This window comes from Heterodontus francisci, chromosome 12 (assembly GCF_036365525.1).
Source record: "Heterodontus francisci isolate sHetFra1 chromosome 12, sHetFra1.hap1, whole genome shotgun sequence".
Taxonomy (NCBI): Eukaryota; Metazoa; Chordata; class Chondrichthyes; order Heterodontiformes; family Heterodontidae; genus Heterodontus; species Heterodontus francisci.
Window position 1 is genome coordinate 34,759,550 of NC_090382.1, and position 23,542 is coordinate 34,783,091.

Genomic DNA, 23,542 nt, shown 5'->3' on the forward strand with positions numbered 1-23,542 from the left:
GAACCACTTTGCAGGCTCGTAAGCCACTTCCGCAACACGGATACATAATCTAACACAGAAGATATGTCCCTCTGTTCAAAAAATCTTTCTTTAATTAGTTTTAGAGGACCTCTTATCTCATGTCCATAAACTAATTCATAAGCATTAAAACCGGTAGACTCATTAGGTGAATCCCTGTGGCAAATAAAATAAATTCTATCTCTTTATCCCAATCATGGGGATATTCATAACCGTATGCCTTGATCATCATTTTGAGGGTGTGATGGCCCCTTGTGTCTGTGGGTGGTAGGCTGAGGGCTTTAACTGTGTTATACCTAAATTATTCATAACTTCTTAGAAAATTTTAGACATAAAATTGGAACCTTGATCTGACTGAATCTCAATTGGTAATCTATATCTAGTGAAGAACTGGGTTAACTTCTTTACCACTACCTGAACAGGAAATGTTCACAAGGGAATGGCCTCCAGGAACCGAGTAGCCATATCCATAATAGCGAGTATATACTGGTGTCCTGCTTTTGTTTTCGGTAAAGGTCCTACACAGTCTACCAACACTCTACTAAATGGTTCCCCAAAAACTGATATGGGAAATTAGAGGTGCCTGTTATATGACAGGTTGCGGTTTTCCCACAATCTGGCATGTATGGCACATTTTACAAAACTGCACCACATCCTTAGAAAGACCTGGCCAGTAAAAATGTTAACCTATATGTGATTGGGTCTTCAGGATTCCCACATGTCCCACTACAGCAATTTCATGCGCTATCCTTAATATTTCCCAGCGATACTTGTGTGCTACCACTATCTGATGAACAACCGTCCGTTCTGTGTACGTAGGTCTGTGAGGAGGTCTCAACTTCCTCATCAGAATCCCATTTTTTATATAGTAGCCTTCTGGAACTCCCTTTGCCCAGCTTCAGCTTAATACGATTCTGCCACTTTATTTAACTCTGGATCGGCTTGCTGAGCCTTGATCAGAGAAGACTTACTGAACATTTTCTTCGGATTATCCAAATCCCCAAACAAAGTTTCAAATTTTCAGTTATCTGTCTGTGATGCCAATCTGACCTTTGACAATGGAACTTGTTTAGCCATTGCTCGGGTCACTACACATGAAGGAAAAATTCCTGGAACCTTTTCCTGCAGCTGTTCTGTCTCTTCAACTTCACTTGGTTTTTCCATGACTACTGGAGAAGCTACTACCTTTGCTCCAGCCAAATTATTCCCCAGGAGTAGGTCAACTCCATCTACAGGCAAACTATGGACAACTCCTACAGTTACTGTTCCAGACGTTTGGTCACACACTAGGTGCCCAAAGGTATGGGTATATATTCCCCACTGATACCATTCACTAAAGCCTTGGCACTCAGTGTGCTCTCTGGTAAAAAAGTGATGCTTTTCCCCAGCAAAAGAGTTTGGGTGGCTCCTGTATCCCTAAATATAACTATAGGTTTACCTGCCTCACTTGAGGGATAAGGAGTTACTTTTCCTTTTGACAAGAATTCCCTTTAACTCTCAGGTACCTTGTTCACGACCCCCACACTCACAGTGGTTTCTGTACTTGGCTGCAGTCAGAGCTACAGCCTGATCTGACGTACTCTCAGTCAGGGGCCCTTTCTCTGCATTGGCCTTGTGTACCCCAATAAGTCCCATGGGTTTACCCTGCAACGTCCAGCATTCCGCACGAAGGTGTCCCACCTTGTGTCAATGGTAATACTTAGGCTTGCGGACCTCATTTCCACCCTCAGCATCTTCCTTTCTGGCTGAGGAGGAGATCCTGGGCTATTCCCAGCTGTCCCTTCATCCTCCCACCTTCTATCTTTCTCGGGTTTGTGGGGGGTGACGAACAAACAGTTTCGGCTTGTAAACAAGCTCGTAATCATCAGCGATTTCCACTGCCTGTATGGCTGTTGAAACCTTGTGGTTCTCTGCATGGGTTCTTACAAATGGAGGGGGTGAATTTTTAAACTCTTCCAGGAGAATTATTTCGCTAAGATTCTCAGATGTGGCCTCTACCTTTAGTGCCCACATCCAACAATCAAAATTAATTTGCTTTATCCTTTCAAATTCTATATAAGTCTGCCCAGGCTGTCTCTGGAAGTTTCGAAATTTCTGACTGTATGCTTCAGGGATGAACACATAAGCAGCAAAAATAGCCTTTTTTGCCATCTCATAATCTGCAGAAGCTCCTCAGTGTCCAGCTTTCCTTCAGCCACTTCATATGTCTGGCTATCTTTTCAAAAGAAGTAAAAAATGCCTCTACATCCCTTTTCCTCAAACTTCAGGAAGGCTTGTACAAATTTAAACACCTCTCCACTGGGTCCTGGGCTAGAGTCAGATCTTTCCTCAGCAGAACTTTCCTTGGAGCCAATGCCACTCTTTTGACTTAGTTCCAGCTTTTTAACTTCAAATTCCCTTCTCTTTCTCTTTGAAATACTCTTTCTTTTGCCCTTTCCTCTCTGTCAAATTCTCTCTGCAGAGATCTGTTACAAAAAAACCCCCCAAAAAATATTTTGGCCAAATACTTGCTGATTCTTGAAGAGAAAAGAGAAGGAAGTCAGTTGTCCCTTTTGATCTGGCGTTCAGGTATACGGAGACAGGTCGCTGGGATCTGTTCTAAAGCAGTTCTTTTCAGGCAGCATTGAGAATAGTCCGGCAGATTTTTCCAGCTTCTCAGGAGAGATGCAGCACCAAGGATTTTAATTCCCAAACTGGAACTATGCAGGTTTTCTTCAAAGAGGTAGAGAAAGAGGTGGGTTTCTTTTTCCTAGGCAGGCAAAACACCAATAGTCTTCAAAACAGTTCACACTCCAATCTAACTGAAATCAATATCCAAAACCAACCTGTCAACTGTTAACATGTGGCTTCTCTGTAAATATCTTCCCCAAGTTACCAAGGTTTCTGTTGTTTACTGAGCTTAAAGCACATGATTTCCAGCACAGGTTGTTTTCAAACAACATCTCAAGTGTCCTTTCAGTGAACTTAGTTAAAAAAATCCATGGAATCTTTTCAGTTTTAACACAAGTCCTCAAAAAAATAAAATGGAAGCACTTTCGTAACACCTGGCACTTGAGTAGCAAATGACATTCGCGCCACACATCAGTCCGAGCCTGGTTGTGGACACAGACAGCTTCAGTATCTGAGGAGTCACAAATGGTACAATATTGTGTAATGATCAGCGAATATCCCCACTTCTGACCTTATGATGGAGAAAGGTCATTGATGAAGCAGCTGACGATGGTTGGGCCTAGGATACTACCCTGAGGAACTCCTGCAGCGATGTCCTGGGACTGAGATGTTTGGCCTCCAACAACCACAACCATCTTCCTTTGTGCTTAGTATGACTCCAACCAGTGGATAGTTTTCACCCTGATTCCCACTGACTTCAATTATGCTAGGGCTCCTTGATGCCACACACGATCAAATGCTGCCTTGATGTTAAGGGCAGTCACTCTCACCTCACCTCTGTTATATTAGAAAGAGATAATTTTACGTTTTAGTTGTTTGGCCAGGGCAATTGGAATGGTTTTCCCCAAGATGTTCTCGCATTGAATGATAGAATTGCAGAATCATGGAATGGTTACAGCAGAAAAGGAAGCCATTCTAAACAGTCACAAAAGCCAGGCTTCATCTGGGCTCAAACAGCTGAACAACAGAGCACTAGCACTAGTTCAGAGCCCTGGTATATTCCTTTAGCATTAGCTGATCAGTGGATATGCTTTGTAGTTAGAAACATAAAATGGTTACCGCTCAAAAGGAGGCCATTCAGCCCATCGTGACCGTGCCAGCTCACTGCAAGAGCAACTCTCCTAGTCCCAATCCCCTGCCTTTTCCCCATAACCTTGGAATTTTTTTCTCTTCAGGTAATTGTCCAATTTTCTTTTGAAGAAAGTTCAGCCACTCAAAAGGAAAGGGAAGTCTATATTCCTGACAATTTCTTGGTTGAGAAAGATTCAATAATTAGCTTGACCATGATATAATTTTGAAACCACCTCCAAACTGTCTGACTTTCAGACCAATAGAAAACAGTTATTTAAATTTGTTCCCAAATCAGCCAACTGCTCTTGCCCACCTCAAGGGAAAGATGTAATTATATACACCTCTAAGAATGTGGATTACTGAGATAATGTTTGCTGAAATCTACATTCAGATACCAAGAGTCCTCTGGAAATTTCAATTAGACAAATCAACATGAAAATCAAGAAAGTTAATCATCTCCAACAGTTTTTACTTAGAAAACTACAGATCCAGAGGGTACCTGCTCCCATGCAACTGTATGCAAGGGACAAGCCAACCATATTCAGCAGATGCAAGCATTCAAAGATCACATTTAACTGTCCACCCACTTTTACTCTATAAGGGTCACACATTTCTTTGGTTACCCACAGTCATCTCATTGGCTTGGGGATCAACTAAAGATGGGCCAAATATGGTGGAATAGTGAAAAACCTCAATAAAGCTCAGTTCCACTTGTCATTAACAGCTATGTCTCTATTATAAAATCACAATCTACCCAGCGATGGAATATTATACACTTGCCTGACAGAGTGAAAAAAGCAACTTAACTTGCTCCCAAATGCAATACAGTCAAAAGATAATTGGATCAGAGACCTTGATGAAGATGGCCTACTCCATGCTGAAATTGTCTCTCCTTGACATTGAAGAGCTGAGAATGGACTATTTATCAATAATAAGCAACACAAGAGGTGCCAGTGCTTAGGCCAGACTTCAATATTTACCCCAGAAACCCAAGATCTGCTGGAACTATACCTCAAATATTTGTATTAATCTCCAAGGGTATAACAGCATTAGTGGTAAACCTTTATAACACCACATCTCCTGCCTATGGAACTTCCTCTACAAACTAATCACTTTCAGCAAAGACAGATGGTGCTCACTGCCCAATAAATGCTTAAGATAAATAAGAATTTCATGTATTAGGTCCTCGTATGACAAATACAAGGTAAATGACTGGGTGTTGGGTGAAAATAAAAGATGAAATATTAAATTACAGTGAATGCTATCAGTCGCTACTGTTTTATTCCATAAAATGTTCATGGAAAGCTGCATCCTTGGTTCTCCTCTTCAGGTTTAGCAATAGTAAAGGATACAGTCCAGCTGTATCAGTGGTACCTTCTCTTTGCTGGACAAGGTCGGGTGAACAAACTTTCTGTACAGGACACTGGAGCCTTTTGTATATGGGGACAGCAGCCAGATAACAAAAGCAATCTTCAACTCAAAGTAAAATGGAAACCTGTGGGAACACAAGAGGAAGATGATTAAGCAGAGAGATTGAGTGATTATAGGGACTCACCCAGTGAATGTACCCAAGACTCATCAGTCCTCTCATCGCATCTTCAATTCCTACCTGGTAGGCTTGCAAGGAATGCAAGTAGAGGACAGGTACTGCATGTCACTAAACAAAACACTTTAGGAATTTTTTTTTCCAGTGAGAATTTCATTTTCAGTATTTTGATTTTTACATCTATTCTAGTGGCATCTGAAACACACCCATATCACCTTGCTTTCTGTGGCTAATGGGCTTACTCCAGGGGACTATTTCACAGTTAGCAAGTGTACTAGAACTAGGACACTGGTGAAAAGAAAACAGAGCAAATGGCAGGATAAACTTTTTTTTAAAAAATACAACAACGGTGCTCATCATTCGGAATGGTCTTTGAGTAGGACGGAGCATCCAAAAAATATGAGCCTCATCAAGAATCAGTCATACGATGTCCTGGGGATCAGCCAGGGTCACATAACCTCCGACATCTCAATCTATCCCTTATCTGTCACCAGGCGTCACCACTCAGGTGGGGTGGGGGGTGGTGGGGGTTGCGGTTGTGGTGAGTGACTCAGGAGGCAGGCTAACCAAAAATTGGAAAGAAATAAAAATGTACACACAGCTGTACCCCTTGATAGAGCAGATGAGTCCTGAATGTTTGCTTGAATAATATAGCTTATTTTAAAGTTCCAGAATCAGCAGTGCTGAGATACATCTACTTTACTCACCATGACAGGATTATGTCTGTGAGGGTCTCCGCTGTAGTAAAAAATGCAAATACAATCCAGTACATCATCCACTTCACCTGAAAGAGAGGGAAAAGTATCAATGAGTTGGCAAATAGCTCATTCAAGAATATCTGGTTCTGTATTAATCCTAACCTGCTGAATCAACAGGAAGTTCAATTAGAGAAAGTAATTCTTACCCTGTTAAACAAAAAGCAATTTCAGTACAGTTATATAGTGAGCAGCTCTTGTTCTGCTTAATAAATAGGGACTCTTAGACAGTTATATTATAACAGTCAACCAGTACAATAAATGGGAACCCCACACAGCTACAAGGTGAGTTATCTGTATCATGCTAATTAAAACACACTTTAAAATTTCCAAATATGTTGTGATGCTATTACTTAATGAAACCTCGAAATTAATGTTAGAAATATGTTCTTCAAAAATGCTGCAACAGGCAAAGATTTCCACAAATTAGATTTGACATTGTTCTTGGAGAGGCCCTCAGCTTTTAATGTCTTGTAACGTGCAGTATCCCTTTGATGCCACTAGATGTCCAAAATTTGCCCTTCAAAACTTTTAACTTACAAACAGACAAAATTGATAGGCAGGAAAAGACCAGCTGATCCATCAAGCCTTCCCTGTTTGCAAGCTTATATATATATCTAAAATTATTGTGATGGGTTTACTTTCCCCATTCCATTAATCTTGAGGGTCACTCAGGCTGTTAACTATAAAATTCAAAAACAAATAATTGCAGTATTTTGTACAATTACAGAGGTATCACAAATTTAATGTTGAAGGAGGTAAATAACCACAGTAACCTTCTCAGTAAACACTAAACTTTCTCCTTCTGTATAGAGTGAACTAAGCAACTCAAATGGCAGACATTTCACACCAGGTTATTTAACTTAAGTTGCTGCACTGTATCTCATGTGATAATTGGTCCATTATTCAGTCTTCAGTCCACAGATGAATACACAAGTGAAAGAAGTCTTGTTTTCCTGGGGGAAAACTTTCAACTGTTTTCCCATGGAAAGAAGGCTACAGCATAGAAGGTATAGTAGGTGGCCTGCTTTCCAAAAATGCTGGGCCTCACTGATGGCACATGTGTGGTCATCAAGCCACCTATGAAGGTTTTCATTCCTTAAATCTACAGATGGTGTCAGACCACAGCAACACTGGTGCATAAAAATACACGACACCCTATCAGCAGCCAAACTACTTTCATGCTGAGACAGTTCATTGTGCCATGACTATTTGAAGAAGCAGACAGACTGGATATTTGGCTATTAGTGGCTCAGGGATTCTCAGTGCAGCCCTGACTAGTGACATTAATTGAGAAACCACTGAACAAAGGGAAAAACACTACAGCAAAGCTTGTACAGCCACCCAAATTTTGCTGGAACATAGAGGGATATTGAGGGAGGGATTTCAATGTTTGGACAGAATGGGGAACTATTGCTCTATAATTCTGACTAGATGTAATGAAATAATCTGCATCTGCTGGACTTTGATATTCATGCCTAAGAACAACCAGTAAGATCAGCCACAATTTGTCACAGAATGGAAGGTGGAGGAGCAGTTCCTCTGATGCCACCTAAACTAATATTCACTCACTTTTGCTGTGTGCTTCACTGGGAACTTTATCTTGATCCTCTCTTTCTGATTCCCCTGCTGGTGGATTTTTTTTTATTCATTCATGGGATGTGGGCATCACTGGCCAGGCCAGCATTTATTGCCCATCCCTAATTGCCCTTGAGAAGGTGGTGATGAGCTGCCTTCTTGAACCGCTGCAGTCCATATGGGGTAGGTACACCCACAGTGCTGTTTTTATTGACTTCGTAGCGGTTAGATACAACTGAGTGGCTTGCTAGGCCATTTCAGAGGGCATGTAAGAGTCAACCGCATTGCTGTGGGTCTGGAGTCACATGTAGGTCAGACCAGGTAAGGACAGCAGATTTCCTTCCCTAAAGGACATTAGTGAACCAGATGGGTTTTTACAACAATCGACAATGGTTTCATGGCCATCATTGTATCTGAGCTGGTCAAGAGTGAAAAACCTGTGCACGATTGCCCAGCTTCCTGTTCATCTCTGGTGACAGTTATCTTGGGATGGGCAGAATGAGGGATTCCACCCAAAGACAAGAGGAAAGCAGGTTAACAGGAAGCACACTTCAAAGTGTTCTGCATGAAGTACCAAGCCCAATGCATTGAGTGCCACGCTGCTGCTTGGTAGGAGTGCCAGTGTTACTGGGTGGGTAAACCTGAAGAGAAAGCAATTAAGAAGGAATTGAAGAAAACACTGGTCCACATACTCAATTGTCTCCACTCCCATGATTTGAAGGTCCATCTTCTCATGGCCGCGGCTGCCTGGTTTTTCACTGAGATGGTGAACAGCTTTCTCCCTTGAAAGCCAACAGAACATTGACTTCAAAGTACTGAAAGTATGAGTGCCACACAAATATCCATTTTGCATCCCAGCTTATGGGAATGGATGATGACAGGGCATTCAGTCCATTTCACGTCACATTTTGACTTCATGGCACGACATGTGACAGTCATATGTTGCATTAGAAGCATTTCTCTGTAGCAGTCACAAAGTTTAAAATTGCAATATTATGCATATTGACGTGTTAGTGTATAAGATATGAGGGGTTATGCCAGTGCTTCCCATGCTCCAATACCTAGGTGAGTTGCTCTTGCAGACAGCCGGCACAGATATGATGGGCTGAATGGCCTCCATGTGTTATCTACCTGTAGGCACTCTCACCTTGACACTCTTCCTCAGGCCTGAGAATTTCTGCTCCAACATGGAGGTTCACATTCACTCTATTCACCACCTTCTGCCATGTTTGTTGCACCTCTTCCCAAATATTAGTAACATCCACATTGCACGTCTTCCAGTAAAATATTTCATTATTGAAGGGGTGATGCTTGCCCTTGATGGGTATGCATTCCTGTTGGTCTACACAGCCAGAACAAACACCTCTTAAACACATAGCCTTCACCAACTAGAAGGCACAGATGCATGGGTAAAACATCACCTCCAAGTTTCCCTCCAAGTCATACATCATCCTCACTTGGACATATGCTGCCAGTGCTTCATTTTTGCCAGGTCAAATGCTTGGTATTCCCACCAAGAGCATTGTGGGAGTACCTTCACCATATGGGCTGTGGCAGTTCAAGAAGGCTCACCACCACTTTCTCAACAGGAACTAGGAATGGTCAATAAATGTTATCCACATCCCGGGAATGAATCTAAGTTTAAAAAAAACAATGTTTAAATGGAGAAGCAATGTTCCTAACTCCCCACCCCTTTTAATCATATCCAAGTCCTTGATAAAATACTGTGCCTAAAATTGCACACAACATTCTAACTGTAACTTTACCAACAAATTGAAAGGTTAAAATTATTGCTTTTGATTCATGATTAAACCCTTTCACTAGACATTCTAGTACTCAAGTTATGTTTTTAGTAATGCTTACAGCGACAGGACACTTTCAGTGCATAATTGATGATTGTACTAAAATACTTGTTGTGTTTCAACTTTTTCAATATAGAGATATATCCATCATGTAAAGATACACCCTGTTCCAACATTTATTAACTGTAGTCCATTAGCCTATCTATACAATTTGTCCCAATCCCACTGAATTCTATTTGCTCTTCAATGGTTATATTGCTGAGTGACATCAATTTATTTAAAGTATTACTAGTAAGATCTACTTTCAAAATACATATGAATAATGTAAACAGCAGGAGAGCAAGGACAGACAATAATCAGCTACCCTATATAGTTTATCGTCTCCTGAATTGGAAAAATGAATGAAGCAACTCGAAGTGGAAAGAGATAGAGAAAAGCAAAAGCGTTAATTAGAGATTCAGAGAGAAAAGAAAGTGAGACAATTTGAATTGGAAGAAGAAAGGCTTCATTTACATGGACAGGGAATAATGGGTAGTTTGGACAATGATTCGAGTTCAACTCCGGGTTTTGATGTGACAAAGAATATTTGCTTATTGCCTAAATTCAGTGAGGAAGGGGTTGAAAGGTATTTTGTCTCATTTGAGAAAATTGCTACAAGGTTAGCTTGGCGACAAGAAAGGTGGACCATTCTTTTGAAAAGGTTTTTCAAAATTTGAGGAAGAGACTGAATCAAACTTTTGTGGAATTTGCCAGAGAAAAAGAAATGATTTTTGACCATTGATATTATTCAATGAAACTAGAACAGAAATTTGAAAATGTGAGAGGGGTGTTATTACTAGATGAATTTTAAAATAGTGTTCCAGCAGGTATTAGGACACACCTAGAGCACCATAAAGTTTCTAATATAAGAGAAGCTGCTGCTTTAGCCGATGTTTATGATTTAATCATTAATCAGGTTGATTTTATATTACGAAATTATCTCGCAGGAGATATGATTTTTCCATTTTCTGGAACAGTGGGCAAGAGTACAGGAACTGTTCCTGTGACGATCTCTCACCGATTGGTAATCCCCTTGGGCTAGAGAGTAAATTAAACAAAGACACAGATGTATCCACACCATAATGGATTTTGAGGCAAAAGTACCTGAAGAATTTCAAATTGAAAGTTCTCCCCCAAGAAAGATTGAGACTTCAGACTAACCCTGAAGGGTTCATAAGACCTGACACTGAATCAAAGGGGCCTGCAAAAGCTCATACAACACAAGGTACAACAGCAAGAATCCAAGCAAATGGACAGGTTACAAAAGACCATTTGAAACCCAAACGTAATTGGAATGATATTATTCAGGATTGCGAGGAAGAATCAAAGTTTTAGAGCGGAAGATGAGATCTCAGAATGAGGACACCATCACTCTTGCTTGCAAGGAATTGGATAAGGCTCATTGTGACTGGGAACAGGAAAAACTGAAAGATTACAACCTGTTTAAAAACCACACCAAACAGGAATATCACGCATTTTTATTTAAACATCAGGACAATTTGAACAACCTTCTTAAAACGGCTAAAGAAAATTTTGACCAACAAAAGAATGAGTTATTAACACAGAAAGAAGCAATTTTAAACATGCCATCTCAAAAAGAGAATGCTAGATGCTAGGACCAATTACCTCTTCAAGGAATCCCAAAAGCTTCATTAGGCATGAGCTATTGCTTTGAACCCCATGCTGATTATTAGTCAATTTTATCTGTGGCAGTCCTAAATTTGTACATCAGTATTCCCTGGCTAAGGAGGGGAGAGTACTGGGCTAATGGGAAGATTCTTGGTAGTGTAGATGAACAGAGAGATCTTGGTGTCCAGGTACATAAATCCCTGAAAGTTGCTACCCAGGTTAATAGAGCTATTAAGAAGGCATATGGTGTGTTAGTTTTATTAGTAGGGGGATCGAGTTTCGGAGCCACGAGGTCATGCTGCAGCTGTACAAAACTCTGGTGAGGCCGCACCTGGAGTATTGCGTGCAGTTCTGGTCACCGCATTATAGGAAGGATGTGGAAGCTTTGGAAAGGGTGCAGAGGAGATTTACTAGGATGTTGCCTGGTATGGAGGGAAGGTCTTACGAGGAAAGGCTGAGGGACTTGAGGTTGTTTTCGTTGGAGAGAAGGAGGAGGAGAGGTGACTTAATAGAGACATATAAGATAATCAGAGGGTTAGATAGGGTGGATAGTGAGAGTCTTTTTCCTCGGATGGTGATGGCAAACACGAGGGGACATAGCTTTAAGTTGAGGGGTGATAGATATAGGACAGATATTAGAGGTAGTTTCTTTACTCAGAGAGTAGTAGGGGCGTGGAACGCCCTGCCTGCAACAGTAGTAGACTCGCCAACTTTAAGGGCATTTAAATGGTCATTGGATAGACATATGGATGAAAATGGAATATTGTAGGTCAGATGGTTTCACAGGTCGGCGCAACATCGAGGGCCGAAGGGCCTGTACTGCGCTGTAATGTTCTAAAGTTAGGAGGTGTGCACCAGTGATGCCCATTGTTACCCCTATTATTCAACATCTATGCAAAGGTGAAGGAGTCACTCGAAACGGTGGAGGCAGGAGTAAAAGTCAGCAGTCTTCTAGTACAGGCAGTCCAATTTGCAGATGACCAGCCAATGATGACTTGCACTATGGAAGGCCTTTAAAGGATGATGGATTCCTTGAACGTGGTGGTGGAGGAGTATGGGATGAAAATTAACATCAAAAAGACAGAAGTGCTGAAGGTGGGAAAAACACATCGGAGATAGACATTAAAGTAAATGGACAACAACTGGAACAGGTGTCGGAGTTCAAATACCTTGGACCATACTGACAGAAGATGGGAGATACAAGAGAGAAGATCGGGATTTACAATGGCAAAGAGTGAATTCAACATATGAAAGGAATTGTTAACCAAGGGGATGTGCATCGACCCGAAAATGAGAATTGTCAAAATGGTTATATGGAATGTGCTCCTATATGGAGCAGAGAGATGAACCCTGTGCAAGGCAGACATCAAGAAGTTAGAAGCTTGTAAGATGTGGTTCTGGAGATGAATGTTGAAGATCAGCTGGTTGGAGAGGGTGACAAATGACAAAGTGCTCAGAAGAGTCAAGGAGAGTCGTTCCGTCATCGAGACCATCAGAAGGAGGAAAAAGAATTAGATTGGTCATGTCATCAGACATGAAGGCCTGCTGAAAATGGTGATTGAAGGTAGAATGGAGGGTAAAAGACAACGAGCAATGCTAGATATGGTGAGGGAAGGACGAAATGAGTATCTAAAGAAAAGCGCCATACACAGGCAGATGTAAGAATGGGGCAAGAGCATGCCGAAAGGCAGAATACCAAAGAAGAAGTGACTCTTCCTGCCTCCACTTACATTTTATTGATGGCAGAGGGGCCTGCCGCTGCAGGGAGATGCCTCCTAGTGGAGACAGGGAGGAACCTCCTTAGCCGGCAATCCAGGACCCCCAGAGGGCACCCCCCCCCGGCAAGACTTCTCCCTGACCCTCACTAACAATCCCCACCCACTCCATCGCCAGAGCCTGCCTGAATGGCCCCTGTGACCCCAACCCCACTTACCTCTCCCGAGGTCTTCTCCGGTCTTCAGTACTGCAGTGCCTCCTGCAATACCAGCAGTGACTACGGTTCAGTGACGCTGTCGATAGGACAGAGCTGCCGCCCTTCTGATTAGCTGGAGCTCTGGAGGCGGGATCTCATACATAAAGGGACGGCATCCCAGATGATAGGCAGTTAATTGGTTGCCTGCCGTTAAATGGCAATGGGGCTCTGACAGAGGGCCGAGTCGGGGTCTACCCAGCCGCCTTGCAGCCCACCACCGGAATAAAATCCGGCCCTATATGACTGTCTGTGATTGATTTGGCTTGGCTGTGATATTCCCGCATGATCCTTAGCCTGCCGACACTTGCAATCTGGAAAACAGGAGCCACTTGATAAGGCTCTGGATTGCTGCCAACATCTTATGAACTTCACCCAATCCTTCAAGACAGAACTTGGGGGCTGGATTTTACCAAGTCTACGATGTCGGGCTCCGTGGTGGGGGGTGGCCTGAAGATGGGTGTGGAAGGGGCCCGCCACGAACCTTGACTCCGGGAGAGCCCGGCCCGATCCTCCTGGTGGCGGTGAGGCTCCATGGCGGACCCCCCACCACTGGGCGATGGGATCCCAATTACAATATTCAAATGAATAAAATGAATATATTTACATAGACTTACCGCAATCCCGGCACTCCCACGCCTTCAATTCCCCATCCAGGGAAAGGCAGCGTGACACTGGTGGGGAGGGGGAAGGACTTAATATTTTCTGTGGGGAGGGGGAACAGGGTCAAATAAATGTAATGGGTGTAGGGGATGGTGGGAAGGGGTAAACTCTAAACTTTTTGCAGTCTGGAGGGGAAGGTCACATTTAAACGTTAAGCGTTTGGGAGGGTGGCGGGTGGCTAAGGGCAAATAGTTATTGTAATCGTTATTGGGGGGGTGGAAAAGGGGCATTCAAAATTTATTTATTTAATTTTGGGGCTATGTCTTTAAAAATTTTAATTAGGCAGCAGAGCTGGCTGCCCTTTAAAAATGGCGCCAGCGCCTGCTCGCAGGCAGCTGTTGCCATTACCAGGGAAAGACAGCCCCAACTATTTAAATGAGACGCCGCTCTTGAGATCGAGGCGGCTCATTGGCATGCGGCCCGCAGTCAGCAGCAGTCTCTCAAAATCCAGCACGACATCTAGTGAGTTTTACAACCCAATCAGAATCTATAGACAGATGCAACTGTGAGCCTTGAAAGATAAAGAACAGTTCAAGTGGCATTAGATGACTTCCTCTCCCCAATATGTCAGGAACAGCTCGGGCTGACAGCTGCATTTGTGGTTTCTCTGAACATTAACATCTGAGAATTAATTTAGAAGAACACTATTTTGTTCAGTTTCATGTCACCTGATTATTTGCATGCCCCCATTATGGAGGAAATGGAAGCATCCCAAAATAACTCTGAAGCACAGAGCTTCCTTTCACATTCCTACAGAAGAAAATTTCTGCACATGATGTGTTATGCTGTTATCACATTGAAAGAAAGCCAGAAAGTGTTGTATATTCGGTTACACTACCAGAGAGATTTCTGAGTCTTTGGTAGTGTTAAACAATAACTATCTATTGCATCTTAAGGAACTTTACTTAAACATGTCTAACTCCTCTGGTGGTCACGATGCTTCTTCTTCTCTTCAAGTCTCTTTCACATGTGATTTCAGACATCATCATTGGGGAAGGTGTTACACTATCCCAAATATTAACCTTTTCAAACCCTTATACATCTCCCCCCCAAGTCTTTGTCCATATATTTATTTACATTCATTTTTACTTTTACATACTAGCCCCATCTCCCCCCAAGTCTCTGACATCACAGATTCAACCTGTCAGGAGGCTTCACAACTCTCCCCGATCGTGTTGTTGTCAGTCTCGGAAGATCTTTCTCTGAACTCTTGTTTCTTGACTTGGACGGCCTTCATTGAGGATTGTAGTAGCCAGTGCTTTCTGAATTTCAGAATCAACATATGGTTCATCCAAATATATGGCTGATTGACGTCTTTGATGAATAGAAAGATTTCTCCTATTTCTTTTTACAGTACCTTCTGAAGTATGTACTAAATAAGATCGCTGTTGATTTTCATCTCTCTGAATGATAACTCCTTCTCTGCCATGTTCTCCTACTCATACCTTTTCTTCGTCCATCAACTTGGGTAGGTTTCTGTCATGATATCACCTATTATAATTAGAAGCTGGTTGTTTTTGATAAGACTTTTCTCTGTCTCGAACTCTCTGATAGTCCTGGATTTCTAGCCTTGGAAGTAATATTTTAGGTAGGATTGGAAGTTGTGATCTAAGCTTCCTCCCCATCAACAGTTCTGATGGTGCTAATCCACATAGCGATGGAATAGATCTGTAGTTTAGAAGTGCTATTTGAAAATCTTCATTCTTCTTTAATGGTACTTTGACAGTTCTGACTTCTCCTTCAGCTTCACCATTAGTGAAGTAATCATTTGCAAATTCAGGGCCATTATCGGAAACAATCTCGTCAGGAATGCCATAGGTTGCAAAGCTCTCCTGCAAAGCTCGAATGACTGTCTCAGTTGTCGTGTACAAACTTTTGACTTCAATCCACCTTGAAAAGTAATTGATAATAATCAGGCAGGATTTCCTTTTAAGCATGCGTATATCCATTTACAGACGTTCCCACAGTCTGGTTGGAAATTTGGTCGAGATAAGGGGTTCCGTCTGGTCTGGTCTGTGCACTGTGCATACCTGGCAATCAAAAATCATTTCTTCTATATCTCTCAATATTCCCGGCCACCACACGGACAACTGAATCCGTGCTCTGCATTCCGTGATACCCATGTGGCCCTGGTGTATTTTTTCCAAGATATTTGTCCGGAGTCAGACTGGAATCACCAGCCTCTTGTCATATACCAGCAAATCATCCACAATAGTAAAGTGCTTTCTGTACTCAAAGAAGATTTTCAGCCTCTTTCCACTGGGACATTGCTGCGTCCAACCATGCATCCAATATTGGCGAATACGGTTGCATTCCTCATCTTTCATCTGAGCATAACGAATTTCTTGGAGCTTTTTTGAGCTTGCTGGCCATTGAAATGCAGTGGACTGAGAATATGACTCAACCTCATTAACAAAGTTAACATCCTGTTGTGTAGGATGGTCAACAGTAGCTCTGGACAATGCATCTGCTGATGTTTGCAGCTTGCCCTGTACATATACTGTTTCATACTTAAATCTCGTTAGCCTCGACGGAATCTCTGGATTGTCGGAGGCATCCTCGCGAGTTCCTTTTCATCAAGTAAGGAAACTAGGGGTTTGTGGTCTGTCTCTATGACAACCATTAAGCCAATGATATAATCTGAAAACTTTTTGTAAGCCCACGTGAATGCAAGAGCTTTTTTCTCAATGATGGCATACCTCGTCTCAGTCACAGACAATGCTCGAGACTTATAATAAACCAGTCTACGACATCCATTTGCTGTTCTTGAGGCGTCTGCTGCAATTGTGGTTGGTAGTGAGGGGTTATAATGCGCTAAGATAGCTGGCGAAATCAGCATTTCCTTGATCCTTTGAAATGCCTGCTCCTGATGTGCATTCCAGCACCATGCTTGAGCTTTCCTTATTAGTTGTCTTAAGGGTTCAGTAACTTGCACTAGATTGGACAGAAATCTTGCCAACTGATGAACCATTCCAAGGAATCATTGAAGATCTTGGACAGAAGTAGGAATTGGGAATTCACTAATGGCTCTCGTCTTTTGCGAGTCTGCCATTATGCCCTTGCTCCTAACAAAGTACCATAGGAAACGAATGGACGTTTTCGAGAATTCACACTTTTCATTAAGTGTCAGGCCTTCTTCTTGTAGACGATTCAAAACCATTCTTACCCTCAGGTCATGTTCCTCGACAGATTCACCATGGACTTCGATGTCGTCCACATGGCATATTACTCCGTTAAGGCATAGTTCTTTGGAATATTTCCAGTGCTGATGTTATACTGAACGGTAAATGATTAAAACAAAATCTTCCGAACAGAGTAATGAAGGTTGTAAGTAACCTTGACTTCTCGTACAAAGGGACTTGCTAAAAGCCACTAGTTGCGTCGAACCTTTGTGAATATAATACTCTTTGCCAAGCTTTCGGCGACTGAGGACATGGGATGAATTTCCCTTGCACCAGCCTTGTTGAGTTAAGTCTACAGAAACGCGAAGAGTACCATTAGCTTTAGGAACAGGAACTATTCCAGAGCACCATTCTGTTGGCTTTGTGACAGGAGAAATGACTCCCATCCTCGTCATCTCTTCTAGCTGAAGTTGGACTTACTTCATGAATGGGTATGGTATCTTCCAGGTGTGAAAAGAAATACAGGTTTAGTATCTTTTCGTAATGTAATGCAGTCTTCCTAGACCAGTAAATAATTTCGGAAAGTCTTTTGGAAGTGATTCCTGGATTTTTGCTGCTTAATTTCTTTCACTTTCCTGATAAGATTAAGGTCCATACAAGCTCTTCTACTTAAAAGAGAAAATTCTTGATTCTGTAGAACCTAGTTTTTCCAATATCTGCTTTCCCTTGACTTTCAGTTCAATCCCTCCTGGACTGTGTTACTGAGTGTCTGTTGGTTGCAGGCAACGCATTGATAATCATCATTCATTGTCTGATAAAACTGTTATGCTAGCTCCAGTGTCTGGTTTAAAGTCGGTGATATGTCCTTGACATATATATCTGCAGTCCAGAATGCATGATTAGGATCATCGGTCTCACCAAGGAAGTTTTCTGATTTCTCTTTTGATGGAGATTGTTTAACTTAATTAATAGTTCAATGTTTGAAGACTTTTTCTTTAGAACTTTTGAAAGTAGAGGATTTACTTTGGCGCATCTTCCCAAAATGGCCAACTTTCTGGCAGTGAAAGCATTCTGCTTTGTTTGCAGGACACTGTTCGCAACTGTGGGTCTTTTTGGTGTCACAGTGCCGGCAGGGTTTCATGGCATCTTGCAGTTCCCCTCCCAAGTGTACCTTCTTTTCTGGTGCTTCATTTAAAGTCCTATGCTTAAGGAATGGTATGGTCATTGGAGGTTTCCTGAGCCAAGGTCTTTCTTCACCTCTCAGAATTGCTCTGTTCTGCTTATGGACCTCTGCTTGTCTCACTAGTTGTATTGCTTTTTCTAGGGTGAGGTCTTCCTTAGACTGCAGTAAATTTGATGGGAATTCATCATCAATACCTACAGCAATACAGTCTGGTATTAATTCTGATTTTAGGTCTCCATATTCGCATCCTTTAACTAGCCTGCAAAGGTCATTAAGAAAAGGAGCTACCAATTCACTGACATGGAATGTTAACTCTGCTTCTCTCTCCACAGATGCTGCCAGACCTGCTGAGTACTGCCAGCATTTCTTGTTTTTATAGCAATTCACCTGGCTTCTGGACCATTCTGTTGAATTTGGCCCTTTCACTGCTCTTCAAATTGAAGTATTTATCAAAGGCTTTTAAGACTTCATCAAATTTATCAGCTGTCTCATTAATGCCTTGTGCTGCAATAACATTGTCTGCTATTGCTCCTATGGAATAAAGTGTTGACTTGTTCTGATTCAGACTTGCTGGCTAATTTTGAAGCAATTCTGTACCTCAAAAATCGTTTTCTCCACAGTGACCAGTTTTAAGTTAGTTTTGGTCCTTCCGTGTGTTCAAAGCTCTCTGGTATCATAAATTTAAAATCCATAGCTTTTCTAAACTTTATAGTGTTCTTCTATTTGAAATTTCCCTTCCCATTTCGGAAGTTTTCCCACGCTTTTCAGAAATTTTCCCACGCTTTTCAGCTTCACAGTCACCTTGTGTAATGGTGCCGATCTCAGATCCGTCCTTGCTAAGGATATTTGGTTTTTCGGTTGCTGACTGCTTAGTTCACCATTAGAACAAATTTTGACCCTTTTTAAGGATTGCTCACCAGATCCCCAACCGTTGCTTGGTTTTCTGACTCGATACCTGCGATCGCTGCAAAGGGATTTTTCTTCACAGATCACCACGCCTCTGTGGTGCAGCCTGAATTCCTCTCAAGCTGACTCCCTGACTCTCCATTTTGCCCACGGAGATGCTCTAGAGCTCTTCACAGCCTCTTCTCGAGTTCTGCTGTTTTGATGCCACTTCTTCAGGTCTGATAATTTTCAAATTTCTCTGGATGTTGTATAGCAAGAACCACCGCTGTTCACCATTGCTACCATGTTGTATATTTGGTTACACTATCAGAGAGATTTCTGAGTCTTTGGTAAGGTTAAACAATAACTATTTATTATATCTTAAGTATTACAACTGAGGCGGTAGCAGTACACTGTTTTCTAGTTCCACTTCTCCACAGGTCACAACATCTATTTACATTTTTTCCCAGTTACCAATACAGTCAATCATAGACTCTATTTTTATCCCAGAATAAATCAGCAACCAGGTTTCTTCAATAAACAGCAAAATTATTTATTGTTTATAATTGTTTATTATAAAACAAGTCTTAACCAGTAATGATGCAAAGCATTAACACACAGATTGAAATATAAAAGTTCCCTTTTTACCTTAGTCACACACACACACACACACACCAGGTAACCAAAAAAAGGAAGAGATTTACTCTTTCAGAGCACTATTACAAAAAAAGATGAAAAGAATACTTTGGCCAAATAGTTGCTAATTCTTGAAAAAAAAAGAGACGATATGGAAACATGCAGATGTCCTTTGTTTTGGTTTGGCATCCCAAATACGCCTAGACAGCTGTCTCTGGGATCTTCCCAGGATAGTTCTTGTCAGGCGACGATGAAGATCAGCTTGGGCAGGCATTCCAGGAAAAATGCAGCAACAGGGATTTCAGGCAGTTTCTTACACTTGCTTCACAGCACTTAGTTAGTTAGAGATACAGCATTGAAACAGGCCCTTCGGCCCACCGAGTCTGTGCCGACCAACAACCACCCATTTATACTAACCCGACAGTAATCCCATATTCCCTACCACCTACCTGCACTAGGGGCAATTTACAATGGCCAATTTACCTATCACCTGCAAGTCTTTGGCTGTGGGAGGAAACCGGAGCACCCGGCGAAAACCCACGTGGTCACAGGGAGAACTTGCAAACTCCGCACAGGCAGTACCCAGAATTGAACCCAGGTCCCTGGAGCTGTGAGGCTGCGGTGCTAACCACTGCGCCACCGTGCCGCCCACTTCTTAAAGAGATGGAAAAGTTGGCTTTTTTTTTTAAACAGATGGAACAAGCTGAGGTGGTGTTTGCTTGCTTGGCAAGTTTTCTCCAATTGTCTTTTTATCACTGTCCATATTTCAACTCATTGTCCAAAGCGAAACCAAAAACAATGTCACAAGAGTCAAGCCTCCTGACCCCTACAAACCTTGACCTGTCATTTCTTTGCAAACATCTTTCCCAAGTCAAAAAAAACCTGCTGGGTAATTATCTGAAGACAGGTGACTTCCAGAAAGGGCTTGTTTTTAGCACTCCTGGATTCTTCCAATAATTGGTTGTTTTGAAGCTCAGTCCAAAAGACCTTCTGATGACCTTTTTGGATGACCATCTATGGAATTATTTTTTCAGTTTTAACATGAAAATCCTCATAATTTAACAAAAAAAGGAGGCACTCATAACATAAGGAACTATATACATTTTACTTAAACATGTCTAACTCCTCTGATGGTCACGATGCTTCTTCTTCTTCTCAAGCCTCTTTCACATGTGATCTCTGACATCATCACTATGGGAGGTGTTACTCACACTATCCCAAATATTAACCCTTTTAAACCCTTATACTACATGGCGTATGCAAAGGCAAGCTTTCAAATAATATAAAAGCCCAAAAATGCAAAGAAAATGAGTATGAATGAAGAGCATTTACAATCTTCATCAACGATAACTGCCCTGAAAAAGCAACTATAATCTCACAATCTGCTTCTGCAAACATAATTACAGAATTATGCTTTATTCTGGTAATGTATCTACAGTCTTAGAGTTCATGGAAATACAGCTACAGTCGTAGTGACCCCAGAAACACAGCTAGAGTCTCGCAGAATGTGTTGACACCATTTTAAATCGTAGGTGTAGCTGTACATTGTTAGAAAGAGTATTAACGTTAGCAAGCATATAAAATAACAAGTTAAGTTACAGTAATTTCAGGAGCTACACAAGGCTGCTGCTTTAGAGACCTCACACAGAGGTTTGGGGGTGGGGGAGGATGGAAGAGAGAGAGAAAGGGGGGAGAGAAAGAGGAAATAAATTATCTGACAAATCTAATGATGACGACGACTCGGACACAATGAACATACAGCCAACATCCGCCCGTGTCATATCTTTTCCCTCAAAAAAATTAAGGCATACTATCCAACTCTTTCAGAGTTAAAAAAAAAAAGAGGAACTCTGAAATTTAACCGAAACAAAACCCTCAATCACAAGTAGGCACTATAAAAACCATCAGTCATTCAATGGAGATGGAGGCTGATGCTGTCTTCTAGGTCTGCAATCAGTGATTGGTGTCTGATTCCCAGTAGTTTTGAATGTTGTATATGTTGTTACTGGAAATGGTGGATAATTTCCAGGACCTCTGTTTCAGAAATGTTCTCAATCTCAGGAGTTTTGCTTTACAAGTGGCTCATCAGCATAAATCAACTGACAGCAATTCCTGCCGAGTGTTGAATCTCCGACTTGCACATTGTACTTTCTGGGACCCACAGCATTGGTGCAAGTTCCAGCACAACCAAGTACTCTGGCCAGGGAGTTTCACAAACATATTTCTTGAAGTGGTCTGATATTCCTGTCACAGTAATACTGCTGATGTTGCTTCATGCCGAGAAGCATACAAGTGTATTCCCAGTCAAATAGAGGCTATAGGAGAGTTCCCGCTAATGGAAGCTGTGTCTTGCATCTACGACCCATAAGACTCTGATACTGGACTTATACCCACACCTTCAATCTGAGTGTTGTGCCAATCTAACACAGCCAGAAATTCTCTGCTTTTTGTGAAGAATCATTTGACTGTCTCGACAACATTCTCAGCTTTGCTATTGGGCTGCTAGTAGTGAGGTGATGACATCACATGTTTAAATCCTCATGTTTTGGCAAACACTAAATTCCGCGAATGCAAATTGTGAACAGTTATCCATACTAGGATGTCTGGTAGTCTAAATCTGGCAAACATTTCCCTGAGTTCTCTCAAGAATGCTGTGTATAGTAACTGAAGTGAGGCTGGATACTTCAATAAAGTTACTGTCATAGTCACACGTAACAGGCAGGGTACGACTATGAAACTCAACAGGTGGCTCCAAACTTTGACCAAGACACAGCTACAAACTTGTGCTGTAGTAATGGTTTCTTACTTGGAGAACTGAGACGAGCCAAATATATATCTCACTTTGAAATGCGTTGTTTAAGCTCTGTTGAAGTCCTTGGCCAATAGGGGTTATTGCGAACACCACGGATACAACCTTCCATGCTGATATGTGTTGAATGGGCGACTGACATCAAATTTTACACAATAGTTTTTTTATGCTTTCATGGAATGTGAGAGTCGCTGGCTAGACCAGCATTTGTTGCCCATCCCTAATTACGTTTGAGAAGGTGGTGGTGAGCCTCCTTCTTGAACTGCTGCAGTCCAAGGGGTGTAGGTACACCCACAATGCTATTAGGAAGGGAGTTCCAGGATTTTGACCCAGCGACAGTGCAGGAACGACGATATAGTTGCAAGTCAGGATGGTGTGTGGCTTGGAAGGGAACTTGCAGGTGGTGGTGTTCCCGTGCATCTGCTGCCCTTGTCCTCCTAGGTGATAGAGGTTGCGAGTTTGGAAGGTGCTGTTGAAGGAGGCTTGCTAAGTTGCTGCAGTGCATCTTGTAGATGGTACACACTGCTGCCACTGTGTGCCGGTGGTGGAGGGATGATTGTTTAAGGTGTGGATGGGGTGCCAATCAAGCTGGCTGCTTTGTCCTGGATGGTGTTGAGCTTCTTGAGTGTTGTTGGAGCTGCACTCATCCAGGCAAGTGGAGAATATTCCATCACACTCCTGACTTGTGCCTTGTAGATGGTGGACAGGCTTTGGGGAGTCAGGAGGTGAGTTACTCACCGCAGAATTCCTAGCCGCTGACCTGCTTTTACAGCCACGGTATTTATGTGGCTGGTCCAGTTACACTTCTGGTCAATGGTAACCTTCAGGATGGTGGGGGATTCAGCGATGGTAATGCTGTTGAATGGCAAGAGGAGATGGTTAGATTCTCTCTTGTTGGCAATGGCTACTGCCTGGCAGCTGTGTGGCGCAAATGTTACTTTGCACTTAGGAACATGGGATAAGGAGTAGGCCATTTAGCCCTTCCAGCATGCTCCGCCGTTCCAGCTCATGGCTGATCGTCTACCTCAACGCCATATTCCCACACTAACCCATATCCCTTGACGTCATTGGCAACTAGAAATCTATCGATCTCTGTCTTGAACTTACTCAGTGATTGAACTTCCACCATCCTGTGGGGTAGAGAATTCCAAAGATTCACTACCTCTG

At 42.1% G+C, this 23,542-nt stretch overlaps 1 protein-coding gene across 1 annotated transcript in view; it reads right to left on the reverse strand.

Moving 5' to 3' along the window:
• Positions 1–23,542, reverse strand: part of LOC137375565 (receptor expression-enhancing protein 2-like) — a 176,160-nt gene that overhangs the window by 41,115 nt on the left and 111,503 nt on the right. The window contains exons 3-4 of the mRNA XM_068042915.1: positions 6,013–6,089; positions 5,134–5,254 (exon numbers count right to left, since the gene is read on the reverse strand). Coding sequence (XP_067899016.1) covers positions 5,134–5,254; positions 6,013–6,089 — 198 coding nt within the window. The remainder of the gene's footprint in view (positions 1–5,133; positions 5,255–6,012; positions 6,090–23,542) is intronic.